This window comes from Trichosurus vulpecula, chromosome 2 (assembly GCF_011100635.1).
Source record: "Trichosurus vulpecula isolate mTriVul1 chromosome 2, mTriVul1.pri, whole genome shotgun sequence".
NCBI classification, from domain to species: Eukaryota; Metazoa; Chordata; class Mammalia; order Diprotodontia; family Phalangeridae; genus Trichosurus; species Trichosurus vulpecula.
The window spans coordinates 451915248-451928427 of NC_050574.1; the positions used below are offsets into that span (position 1 = coordinate 451915248).

The 13180-nt window shown below is 43.1% G+C and overlaps 1 protein-coding gene across 1 annotated transcript; it reads left to right on the forward strand.

Moving 5' to 3' along the window:
- Positions 1 to 755: 755 nt before the first annotated feature.
- On the forward strand, positions 756 to 1179 carry LOC118838714 (40S ribosomal protein S26-like). Its single transcript, XM_036746074.1, has one exon. The coding sequence runs from the start codon at positions 775 to 777 to the stop codon at positions 1120 to 1122; it is 348 nt and encodes a 115-aa protein (XP_036601969.1). The 5' UTR covers positions 756 to 774; the 3' UTR covers positions 1123 to 1179.
- Positions 1180 to 13180: the final 12001 nt, after the last annotated feature.

A 13180-nucleotide genomic window follows, 5' to 3' on the forward strand; every position in this document is an offset into this window, starting at 1 on the left:
GGTCACATGTCCAGTTAACGGCAGGGCCAGGACCATGGTCCAGCATTTTGGACAACCGATTTAATGCACTTTCCTCTATTCCGTGCCACTGACTAGTCTGGAATCGAATGCATGAGACTTTGCATCAGATTCATCAGATTCAGATGCATCTAGTATTAAACTCCAGCCTCAGTCTGAGGAAGTACAATGAAAGAATGTCATGGGACGCGTGTTCTATTTACTGAAGGTTTTGCTTCTCCTCTGCCTAGTCTCTCAGAATTGCTGAATTGGCAAGGCTGCTCACATTGTCACGACCCAAGTGAATTCAGACCTCTGTGGCTATCTTTATTCTGTGCTTAGAATCCACGTGAGCATAGGCAGAATGAGGTCAACGCTGGTGTCACTGCCCCCTATACACTTGGACCATTGACTTCTGGAAATCAGTAACTCTTGCTTGTATCCTAGTAGGGAACCTCCCTTAATTCAACTTTTGTAATAGGCCACATGTTAACCAAGCTAATGTCTCATTTTACAATCTCTATTCATTCTGTAATGTCTTCCGGTCTTTCTCTCATTCGCTGATAACCCAGCCTCTCCTTAGGTCTAACCTGCTTCTCTAAAGCTAAGCCTTTTCTTGTAAGGTAATTGCTCTGTGGAGCTCATGAGGAAGAGAACTAAGGCAGAAAGCACATCTTGCATATCCCATAAAACCTTCTAAACAATTCAGGCCTTTTAATTTGCCATAGATTTTTTAAAAATATGATGCTTTAGCTTTTTCGGTTCCTGGCTTCCAAGATGACCAAGAAGAGGAGGAACAACGGGCGCGCCAAGAAGGGCCGCGGCCACGTGCAGCCCATCCGTTGCACTAACTGCGCCCGCTGCGTGCCGAAGGACAAGGCCATCAAGAAATTTGTAATCCGCAACATCGTGGAAGCTGCGGCCGTCAGGGACATCTCCGAGGCCAGAGTCTTCGACTCCTATGTGCTGCCCAAACTGTATGTGAAACTACATTACTGTGTGAGCTGTGCGATCCACAGCAAGGTAGTGAGGAATCGCTCCCGTGAGGCTCGGAAGGATCGGACGCCCCCGCCCCGATTCAGACCTGCAGGTGCTGCCCCCAGACCCCCTCCAAAGCCCATGTAAAAGAGCTGTCCATCAACATTCCTGAACCGATCAGAGGAAAATAAAATGGTTGGTCTATCTTAAAAAAAAATGATGCTTTATTAATATTGAATTAATGAAGGAATCTGGGTGGCATACTAATGTACTGGACTTGGAGTCAGAAAGGTCTGAATTCTAATCTTGCCTCACATATACATTAACCTATGGAACCCTAGGCAAGTCACTTAACCTGTCTCAGCCTCAGTACTCTCATACTCAGTATTCTGCCAAATAAATGGCAGAGTTGTTGTAAAGGTCAGATGAGATAACATATGTATAGCACTTGGTGAAATTTAGGGGCATTTGTTGGTTGTTGTCCTTGGTTCTCAAAGCAGACCAAAATGACATAACAATGTTGGGGTCAAGTGTGTGTTCAGCTGTGGCTGATCAGACCAATACGAGCCTGGAAGGCTCGACCGCAGGTGAGTCACAAAGAGTCTGTATGAACATTTGGAGTGATGTATCTATATTTGTGCCTCTCGCGTTTCTTTTGAGTGGCTGAAGTTCTACTTTGCCCATGAAGCACAGCACCTTCCTTGATGCAGGCATGCCATGCTGGGTGGTCCTGTGCTAGGATGTCCCCACATCTCACAATTGATTCCAGAGTTCTTCAGGAGACCCTCTGAGTGTCCTCGAATTGCTTTTTCTGACTTCAGTGGGAGTGTTTGTCTTGTGTAAACTTTCTGTAAAATAGTGTTTTAGGCAAACATATATTTGGCATTCAAACAACATGGCCAGCCCATCAGAGTTGTGCTGAGTTTGAATGCTTGACTGGTCAGCTCAAGAAAGGACCTCAGTAGCTGGTGCCTTATCCTGCCAGATGATTTTCAGAATCTTCCTAAGACAATTCAAATGCCAGTTCCCTGGCACGGCGCTGGCAGACTGTCCAGGTTTCATAGGCATACAACAATGAGGTCAGCACCACGGCTCTGTAGACCTTCAGTCTGGTAGTCAGTCCAATACCTCTTCTCTCCCACACTTTCGTTTGCAGCCTCCCAAACACTGAGCTAGCTCTGGCAATGCGTGCATCAACCTCATCATCTATGGCATCTATGCTAGGTAATAATAATTTAGAAGTTTTTTTTTTAAATGCCTTACAATTGTAAACTCAGCTGCTTAGTCAATGTGCTTTGTACCCCAGAGAAGCTCTGAGGGTTAACCTAATTAACAACAAAAACTTTAAAATTTATTTTATTTTATTTATTTTTTTGTCAGTCAACAAGCATTTAGTAAAACACCTAGTATGTGCCAGGCACTAGGCTAAGTATTGGGGATACAATAAAATGGTGAACTAACAAAAAACACTATCTCTGTCCTCAAGGAGCTTGCATTCTAGTGGGAAGACAAATATTATTCTGGACAATTTTAAAACTGATGAAACTGGAATTAGAATGAGAAAGATGACAGTCTAAGTTGAGCAAAGTCTCTGTGCTTCCAAATCTTCTAATCCTCAGACTTCCCAGAGGCAGCAAGGCAGCACTGATGGAGCTCTGCGTCTGGAGTCAGAAAGACTCGAGTTCAAATATTATCTCACCTACTTACTAGCTGTGCGACTCTGGGAAGTCACTCAATCTTTACCTGCCAAAGTACTTTATATATTCAAGATCTATATGGAGAAGATGGCAGGTAATGTGAGAAGGAAAGCACTAGCTTCTTGGTGGGGGGCGGGGGAGTGGAGGGGGCAGGGCAGGACCAGGTAAGGCCTCCTGAAAAGATGAGATAACAAGCCAGCAGAAGTCCAAACTCCTTGGCCTGATGTATGAGGTCCTTTACAGGGTGTTCCTAAAGTCTGGACACATAGGCAAAAATGCACATTTTCAAGAAATGAAATGTATGAAATTTTCAACATTTTATTTAATTGTAATATTAACAAATAACATCTTCCATATGACCTCCATCATTTGTGATGCAAAGTTTGATTGATGTGCTTTGCAAGATTCACGTGAACTCGATGCAGTAACTCCACATTGCCGTCAATTTGAGCACATTCACTCTTCAAGCGTTCAATCAAGTGTGTTGCATCTGTGATTTCCGTTGAGGACACCTTCTTCTTTAGCACACCCCAGAAAAAGAAGTCAAGGGGGCTCTGGTCTGTTAATATTCCAAATATTTCAAATATGAGTTTGTGCCTATGTGTCCAGACTTTAGGGACACCCTGTATATTCTGGAGGATGGTGTAGGGGGAGGGCACAATGAATGGCCTCAGTTTTCTCATATAGGGTGTCTAGCTGGTGCAGTGGACGGAGCACTGGGGCTTGGAGGCGGGAAGACCTGAGTTGAAGTCTGGCCTCAGACACTTACTAGCTTGTGACCCTGAGCAAGTCACTTAACCTCTGTTTGCCTCAGTTTTCTCATCTGTAAAATGGGGGTAATAGTGGTACCTGCATCCCAGGATTGTTGTGAGGAACAGGTGAGATAATGATTGCGCAGTGCCTAGCGCAGTGCCTAGCAAATAGTGAGCCATATATCATGTTAGCTATTATTATTATTATTATTTAAAGGTATCCCTGGTCCCTTCCTATCTTTCTAGTCCTCTCACCCTTTACTCCCCTCCATGCACCATACTACCAGTCCTCCGAGCGTGGTCTGGGGATGCTGGGGGATCTCTGAGATCTTTTCAGGGAAGGCACAAGGTCATAACCATTTTCTTTTTGGGGGGGGTGAGCTTGGAGGGGGGAAGGCGGGGCAAGTGGGGTTAAGTGACTTGCCCAAGGTCACACAGCTAGTACATGTGTCTAGTGTCTGAGGCCGGCTTTGAACTCAGGTCCTCCCGACTCCAGGACCGGTGCTCTACTCACTGCGCCACCCAGCTGCCCCATCATAACCATTTTCATAACAATCCTGAGATTGTTTCATTTCTGCTACAGTTACTATCAATAACTATAACCCTCATAAACGAACAAAAGCTCCACACAGGGAGGGGAGCAGTCCCCAGGTATTTTTAAGAGTGTTGTTGTTAGCATTGTCATCTTCTCCGAGGATGAAGGACCGACAACAACAACACCTGGCTATCTTTAAATTTTTTCCAGTTGTGTAGCTCCATCCTGGAAGGTTAATTATACATAACGATAGCTCCTGTTCACATAGCGCTTTTCCAATCACAATCCTAAATAGGAGGACCCTGTGAGGAAGGTCGTAGAAATACAGCTATCTCCCTCGTACAGATGAGAAAGACAAGGTTCAAGAGGGTTGAGTAAATTGTCTTCAGTCATATGTTTGCATATGTCAGAACCAAGAATCAAACTCATGTCCTTTGACCCCCAGGCTCAGTGTCCTTTCCACTCCCCCGTGCTGCTTCTCTATAGTGATAGCGATTGGTGTGTACATGGAGACATAAAATGATGGAGTTCCATTTGGCCCAGGAAGGAAGACAGCAAGCGTGATGAATGCTGGACACTTTACAAATACCATTCATTTGATCGTCACAACAATCCTGGGAGGTGGGTGCTGTTACTATCCCTATTTTAACAGTTGAAGAAACTGAGGCAGGTAAAAATTGAGTGACTTCCCAAAGCCACACTGCTAGTAAGTAGGTGAGATCATCTTTGAAATTGAGTCTTTCTGATTTCAGACCCAGAGCTCTATCAGTGCCACCTTGCTGCCTCTGAGAAGTTCTGAGGATTTGAAGATTTGGAAGCACAGAGACTTTGCTCAACTTAGACTGTCATCTTTCTAATTCTAATTCCAATTTCATCAGTTTTAAAATTGTCCAGAGTAATATTTGTCTCATCAATCCTGTGGATTTCACATGGATTATTGAGGAGCTGGGAGACTTAATGAGGAAAATGTGTGAAGGTTTTGAAAGAAATTAGTAAGGAGCAAATACTGAAATGGAATATTCAAAACATTTACCCTAAAATAATACAAGAAAATGAACCTTACTTTTCCTTAATAACTTTTTAATTGGTGCTCTTAAAACCCAAAGCTCAGAGTTCTTTTCTTCTTCCTCTTTTTTTTTTTTTTTTAGTCTAGACCTATGATCTCATCACTGTAGAGTCTGGCAAATATCCTAGTATTTATGTAATCTAAGAGACTTAAGGTCACTTGCTCAGGGTCACAAAGCAAATAGCTGTTAGAAATGAAAGTTGAATCCAGGTGGTTCTGAATTCAGAGACTGCCCCTCCCCTTTCTTTCTCATAAATGCTTAGTCTAAACAATAATGAACAAATGGATTCATTGAGTGCTTAACAAACAGTATGACTATGATTCATTTCTGGAAGGATACTGTAAAGTATAAGAAAGCTATACTGCAATTCAATTTTAATGAATATTGCTGTTGTTTTAGTCATTTTTTTTAGTTATGTTTGACTCTTCATGACCCCATTTGGGTTATTTTCTTGGGGGGGTGGGGGTGCAGTGTGCAAAGATACTGGAGTGGTTTACCATTTCCTTTTCTAGCTTATTTTACAGACAAGGGAACTGAGGCACACAGGGTTAAGCAACTTGCCCAGAGTCACATAGCTAATAAGAGTCTGAAGGCAGATTTGAACTCAGGTCTTCTAGACTACAGACCCAGTACTCTATCCACTACACACATTTATTTGGAGGCAATAACTTAATAGAAATAAAGACATATGCATAGACATAGACATAGACACACACACGTACATATATGTGAATATGCTGATTGATTGTCCTTTATTCTCAGAGAGGACCTAAGTTGAATCATTACCATGTTAGAGTCAAGTGACAGCATATCTGACTGGCTGATCAGACCAGTATGAGCTTGGAATGTTCTACCATAGGTCAAGCACAAATAGTCCATGTGAACATTCGGGGTGGAGTCTCTAAATTTGCACATCTCACATTTCTTTTGAACTTCAACTTTGCTTTGCTCATACAGCCCAGCACCTTCTCTGAGGAGGGCACACCATGCTGGGCAGTCCTGTGCCAGTGTCTCCCGTGTCGTGAAATCAATTCCAAAGTTCTTCAGAGATGTGTATACGTGTGTGTGTGTGTGTGTGTGTGTGTATGCAGTGTATTTACATGTACAAGATATACATGCATGTGTGCGTATGCAGGATATCTCTATGTATAAGACATACATGTGTGTACTCATACCTGTTTTTTAAGGATTGAGGAGACTTGAGTGCATTTGCCGGCAGATGAGAATTAAGTGAAAAGAGACTCAAGAAACATGAGAGAAGGAGAATGACCAATGAAACGAGGTCCTCGAGGAGGTAGGAAGGAGTGGCACCAAGGGCACAGGTAGAAGGATGGGACAGCTAGGTGGTGCAGAGGATTAGAATGCCAGGCCTGGAGTAAGGAACCCTTGAGTTTAGATCTGGCTTCAGACCCCTTCTAGCTCTGGGACGCTGGGCAAATCACTGAACCTCTGTTTGCCTCGGTTTCCTCATCTGTAAAGCGGGGATAATAATGGCGCCTACCTCCCAGGGTTGTTGTGAGGGTCAAAAATGAGACGATATTTGCAAAATGTCCCTCCCATTGCCTGGTCTGTGGTAAGCTCCATGTAAATGTTAGCTATTATTGCTATCAGTGAGGAACAGGGAAAGATTTCACTTCCTCTTAGTAAAATTGCGAGCAGAGAGATTTCCCTGTTTGTTCCTTCAGAATTTTCATGAGCAATAAAGTCTGTAGGAACATAACACACAAGGGTGTTACACGTATTGTCGCCCTCTGGTTTCTTCTCCCAGCCTGCACTCACACTCAGAGACCCAGTCCCCAGAAGGCGCCTCCCTCTGTAGGGTTGGGAACCCTGTGGGCTTCTGCTTCTAATGCCATAGGTCACAAATCCCCACAAACCTTGTGACTCCCATTAAACAAGTAGCCAACAGGCACAATTAGCTTTTAACAAAGGCGTAGTAAAAATGACAGCTACAGTACAATCTCCACCCTCCTCCATAAACCTGGGGCATACTCTCCCATAAATATCCCCAGTACCCTTGGGAAGGGAGTGTACTGACAAAGACAGTTTACATCTCCTGGTACTCTGGGGCTTAGAATTAATTTCTCTTTTTGTAGAGTCTTCGCAGGTTTCTGTTTATCTCCACAGCCTGATTTTTAATCACAAGGATCATGATTCCAGGAGCTGTTTTCTCCCTTGGGACTCAAGCTGTCTCTATCTGGGTTTGTCTTAAGTATGTCCCTACTCCATGCTGTGCTTCCTACAGATACAGTAGCTCCCCCCCCCCTTTTTTTTGGAAGGAAGGGGGAAGGCAAGGCAATTGGGGTTAAGTGACTTGCCCAAGGTCACACAGCTAGTAAGTATCAAGTGTCTGGGCCACATTTGAACTCAGGTCCTTCTGACTTCAGGACTGGTGTTCTATTCACTGCTCCACCTAGCTGCCCCTGTAGCTCCCTCTTTAATGCTATGTGGTTGATATGGGGCAGAGAGAGAAGGGAGAGAAATTTCCTGCTTACCCCTTTAAGAGTCCCCTCCACACAATGGAGAATGCTATCTTCATCCAGAAAAAGAATTGTGAAGTTTGAATACAGATTGAGGCCTACTACATGCTCGCCTTTTTTGCTTCTCTTTTGTTTTTGTTTTTGGGTTTTTTTTTTCTGGTTCTGTTTCTTCTTTCTCATGATTCATTCCATTGGTCATAATTCTTCTCCACAACTTGACTAGTGTATAAATTAATTCAATGCGAAGTTATACGTGATAGTTATATGAGATTCCATGCCGTCTTGGGGAGGGAGGGGAGAAAATCTGGAACTCAAAATTATGTAGAACCGTGTGTGGTAAACTAAAAATATATAAATAAATTTTAAAAAAAAGAAAAAAAAAGAGTCCCCTCCACAAGTTGCTATGAGACTTGACCGCTTTGAGTTCCTCACAGCTTAGCTAAAGTCCCTAGAGTAGTGTCTAATTTGTTTTTAGTCAATCATGTTCCCCTCTTTCTTAACTCAGAGAGACTTTTGTACCTCAAAAAGGGACCAGGGCAAAGAGACCCTATTTCTCAATGGCCATATTGCCTCATCAGGGGAAGGGCTCATAGCCCTTCCTGTTACTGCATAGTCTCTCACCAGATGCCATCATACTACCAAAGCAGACAATGAAACAGAGCAATAAGGAGCCTAACTGAATATTTTACACAGCCAATGGAAAAAGACTCCTCCTAATCATATGATTAATCAACAGGAACCAGTTATAGAATGTCCATGCTTGCTCCACAGTCTCTCTGGGGTACTTTACATGTCATCACATTTCTCCTAGAAGCCATTTCACCAGCCTCCCCCTGATCTGTAAGTGATCTGTATATACATCAGATCATCAGATCCCATTATAATCCTTTGCTACATAGGCTGGTTCTCTGAGTAGGGAAGGAGAGAGGGAGATATTTGAAAATGAAGAAAATGCAAAACCAACATATTTCAATACATTAAAAAGACTATTTGTGGCTTGACGTGTTCAATTTCCTCTCTCTCTCTCTCTCTCTCTCTCTCCCCCTCTCCCTCTCTCTGTCTCTCTCTCTCTCCACCTGTCTCTCCCTCCCTCCCTCTCTTTCTCTCTTCCTCTTGCTTTTTCTCTCTCTCTCCCTCCCTCTCTCTCTCTCTCTGTCTCTCTCTCCACCTGTCTCTCTCTCCCTCTCTCTCTCTCTTCCTCTCTCTGTCTCTCTCTCTCTCCACCTGTCTCTCTCCCCCCCCTCCACCTGTCTCTCTCTCTCTCTCCCTCTCTCTCTCCCTCCTTCTCTCTCTCTCTCTTGCTCTTGCCCTCTCTCTCTCTCTCCGTTATCCTTGTCTTTTTGGTAGCTCTTCCAAATTAACGTTGCTTACATTATTCTTTTGTCAGGATTATGCAGTTAGTTTCTTTGAGGACCTAAGCTTCAGTCAGATGAGATTTTAGGTGAGGATTGGCCTTGGTAAAATCCCAGTTTCTTCATGTCAATCTGTTGAGGTTTATGGGTTCTGGGACCCCAAAATAGCGACACGAGGGTCCTGCCTGAGTGAATTCAACTCCAGCCTTCTTTCAGCCAAAGAAAAATGAAGTTTATTAAAGATCCGCTGTATTGTGTAGACTCTTAAGGAATCTGAACACTTGTGACACTTGTATTCACAAGGGGGCCAGATTCAATCGATCTTATATACAGAAAGACTGTGGGAGAGGTCTAGGGCTGGTCAAGTAGTCTGAGATGACTGGAGGGAGGGGGATTTAGGGAGGATCTTGAGGGGAGTAGCCAGTGGGGGGAAGGGGTGACTAGAGGTTGGAGGCCAGGTATGAAGAGAATGGGGTTTTTGATAGCATTAAGGGTGGGAAGTAACCTAAAAGTGGGAAGTAACCTAAAATAGATTTCATAGATAATGAAAAGCTTATTGCCTCAGGTGAACCCAGATCAAGTAGGAAGATCCAAGGAGAGTTCAAGGGGGTTCCTATAGCCTGTACCCCTCAAATCCAGTCTCTATATTCTTCATCTTCTCACTCTAGGTGTGTAGCTGAACTTGGCCAGGTTGTAGCCATTGGCCCCATCATGTCTGATTTTTATCAATGGCTTTGATGATGATAGAGATATCATGCTCACCAAATCTCTGGTTAAAGAAAACTAGGAGTTATAGCAAATATAGTAGGTACCAGAGTAAAGACTCAACAGACTATAACACTGGACTAAAACCAATGAAATAAAATTTCCTAAGGATATATTTAAAGTTCTACAACAGTTTTTTTTTTTAATCACTTATATGAGTACAAGATCCCTAAAGCTAATTTGGAATTAGTTCTTATTAAACCAATATTGAAAGTGGACTTTTGGGACAACATAGCTGATTCCATCTTATGTTACATATTTGCTGTTATTGTATAAATACATTGAAAGTTGTCTTCAGTACTTCTCTTCTCCCAATGGCTTTAACATTCACAAAGAAAACTCATAGGGCTTTGAATAGTCCCAGGAACTCACCCACTTCTCTATTCTATCTAAAAAGACTAGTAGCAGGAGCTTAACAAATGCTAATTAACTGACTGATAAAAAAGATCTAGGACTAGCACCTCTGGTGGGAAGGCTTGCTGAGTCCTTTTCAGGGCTGCTCAACCATTTTTGCCATCTACTTTCACCCGACATTCACCCAAGGCTCAAAGAAGCTATAGCATACCCCCAAGCCCCATTTAGTGGTGAGCGTTTGGACCCCTATGGCCCAGAGTGAATGTAAATAGCAACTGTTTCTTTTTTTTTTAAAGTAGGTAAAAAAAGCCATTCTTTGTCTCATTTCTTACCTAGACTTAATCACTGAATGTGTTCATTGCCTCAGTCCAGTTAAGGCCTGGGAAAGACCCTTAGCTTAAAAAGGCCAAAGTCTCCCACCACATCCAGGGCCATCTCCAGTGGTTCTGATTTATATCTTGCCACTGAACCCAGATGGCTGTGGAGGAGAGAGTGAGGCTGGTGACTTTGCACAGCCCTGACTAGGTCAGAGTTGGGAGAGCTGGTCAAATGTGAAAGAATTCACTTAGACCTTCTCTGTAGCCATTGGGAGCTTTATTGACACAAAAGCAGCAGGCTAGCCCTGGAAGGACTAGCAATTTACAGAGGGACAGAGGCTTGTTTTTATAAGGACAGAATAAGGAAGACAAGGGAAAATTTATGACCCAAGATGAGGGAGACAAGGAATTTTGTGGTCCAGGGTAAGGGAGAAGTTTTATGGCATTCCAAGATAAGGGAAAGAGACTCAGGCTCGGGAAGGGCCTCACAAGGTACTGAAAAAGCAACCCTTAATATTATTTTTAACCTGTAGGGATCCACATCATTTCCCCATTCAACCACTAGGCAAATTTACCTTCTTCCACCTGGTGAGAGGAGGGAGGGGGAGAAAGGTGAAACTCTCTTTTCCTAATCTGATCTGAGATGAGAGGAGTTAATAGAAAAACTCCAAGGCTATTTGCAGTCCTACAGAGATACTCTCTAGATTCAAGGGAAGGAAGTGGGGGAATGGAGTGACTCAGGTTGTCAGGAGGTGTTTCAAAACTCCTTAAAGATCAATTGCAAAACTTCATGTAAGAAATGGGAGGGGGAGTTTTGTTTCCACGGAACTAAAGGTGTGCTTCCCTGCCCTCCCCCACCCCAGCTTTAGCAGAGACCAGGCCTCAAGGTCGATCAGGTGAGAGGTCAGAGGCTTGTACCTGTGCTTGCTTTTTGAGAAGGCAGTCTAGGGAATTAGAGAGGCCAAACCCACTTGAACCTGTTCAAGCTTATCTAGGGTCTGGTCTTGGTCAAGAATCCAGGCCTACTGATTTGCGTAATTTGCATATGTTAAAGAGGGAAAATAGGGGAAGTAAAAGAATATAGTTTAATCCTAAACTAAGACAAGGAAAATCTAATTAGCTTCACTTTGCTTCTGTATCTTATTATCCTATTTATATAAACTATATAACATAGGAAAACTACGTAAAAAAAACAAAGATTGTAAACTAACCATGACTCTAGCAGGAGTGGAGGAAATGGTTACCCCTGTTCCTGCAGCTGTTATCAGTGTGAGTGTTCCCTCGAGCACTACACCCGCTCTCCCGGGGAGCATAATAAAATGCCTTCCTCTGCCCACTCTGGTTCTGAATTCTTTGGGTGTGAATGGGCAAATCACATGGATTCTCCTAAGGTCAAGTGAAGGGAAGCAACAGGCAACAGAAGCTTGGCAGGCTTACTCCTGGATCTTGTCTTGGGGTGTCCTGTGATTCCTCACTGCGGTGTTAAGAGGGCTACCACTCTGGATTCCCTTGGGGAACCCTGTGGTCTGCATGGCCTTCTTAAGGGGACATCACATGGGACTTCTGGCCCCGTCGGGAGACTTGTGATCTTACTGCCATCCTAAGGGGCCATCACTTGGGTCTTCCTTAGGGTCTGACCCCTAGGAGGCCCTGTGATCCCCACAGATTAAGGGATGGCTACCACTTGGTCTTCCTCTGGGAGTCCTGTGGTCTGTACAGCCTTCCCTAGGGATTATCATAGGGTTCTTCTTCAGGACTTTGGCCCTGCCTAGGAAGTCCAGTGATCCCCAAAACCACGTTTCTCACATTCATAAAACCCTAGAATCTGCTAAGCTGTTTTCAGCTGTTTTAACTTTTCACTTCTACGCTCACCCCTGAGTGGGACATTGAACCTTTCAGACCAGCGTTCAAGAGACTAGTGCCCTTTCTTAGGATACCTGAAGCAGGAACCAATGACTGTTTCTCTGAAGATACCTATTTAATGCTGATCTAAGGACACAAGAAATCTAGGAGTGAAACTTAGAAAATTCCTAAGAACCTGTTAAACCTGAAAATTTGGTTGAAGGAAACAACAGAGCGAGGCGATAGAAAAATCCATGTTGTTTATTATTTTCCCTTAAAGCAAAGCGGAGCTAGCTTACTTGTACGTACAAGGAGTCAGAGTATAAACTCTGGCTGCCTGAACAAAGCAATGAGAAAACTTATATATGTTATTTTAGCAGAGCTAGCAAGCCTGTATTGCCTCATTTTTTATGACCCCCATGTATGTTTAACCATGATACAAGAAGAGGATTTTCCTTAATGAATAGAGTTGTAAAGGATGTTGACAAAAGTCAGTTGAAACTACAGCCCAGCGTCTCTGTGTCTCATTACATTCCATAACATAGTATACACTTGTAGAATATTAAGCGAGGTGGTCTCTCTTGGGGTTAGGGTCTCATCCTTTAATGACTATCAGGGGTAAGAATGTCCTTAGGTCAGTCTAATCTGGCCTTGTTGACAGAGGTAAGGGTATTGCCTGAGCAAACTTTTAGAGAGAACAAAGAAGCCCAGGTCCTGGATCTTCATCCAGTTACTCATTAAATCAGGCTCTGGGTCTACTTGAAATTAGAAATGATATAAAATAGTATAATATTTTCCACAAAACAAAAGATGTTTACCTTAGGGAGGAAGTTAAGTTTTTTTTCATAAAGCAAGAACATGCCCAATTAAATTAGCCTTACCACAATAACAAAGTTTACCAGGCCTTTAAAAACTTACTCAGTAGGAATTCCACCACACAGAAGACTTTACACAGGGTTGATAAGGATTTATGACTAGATAGTTCCAAAAATCCTTCTTTTAGTTAACAACCTCAATTCTTAATTAAGTACAATTCTTAATCTA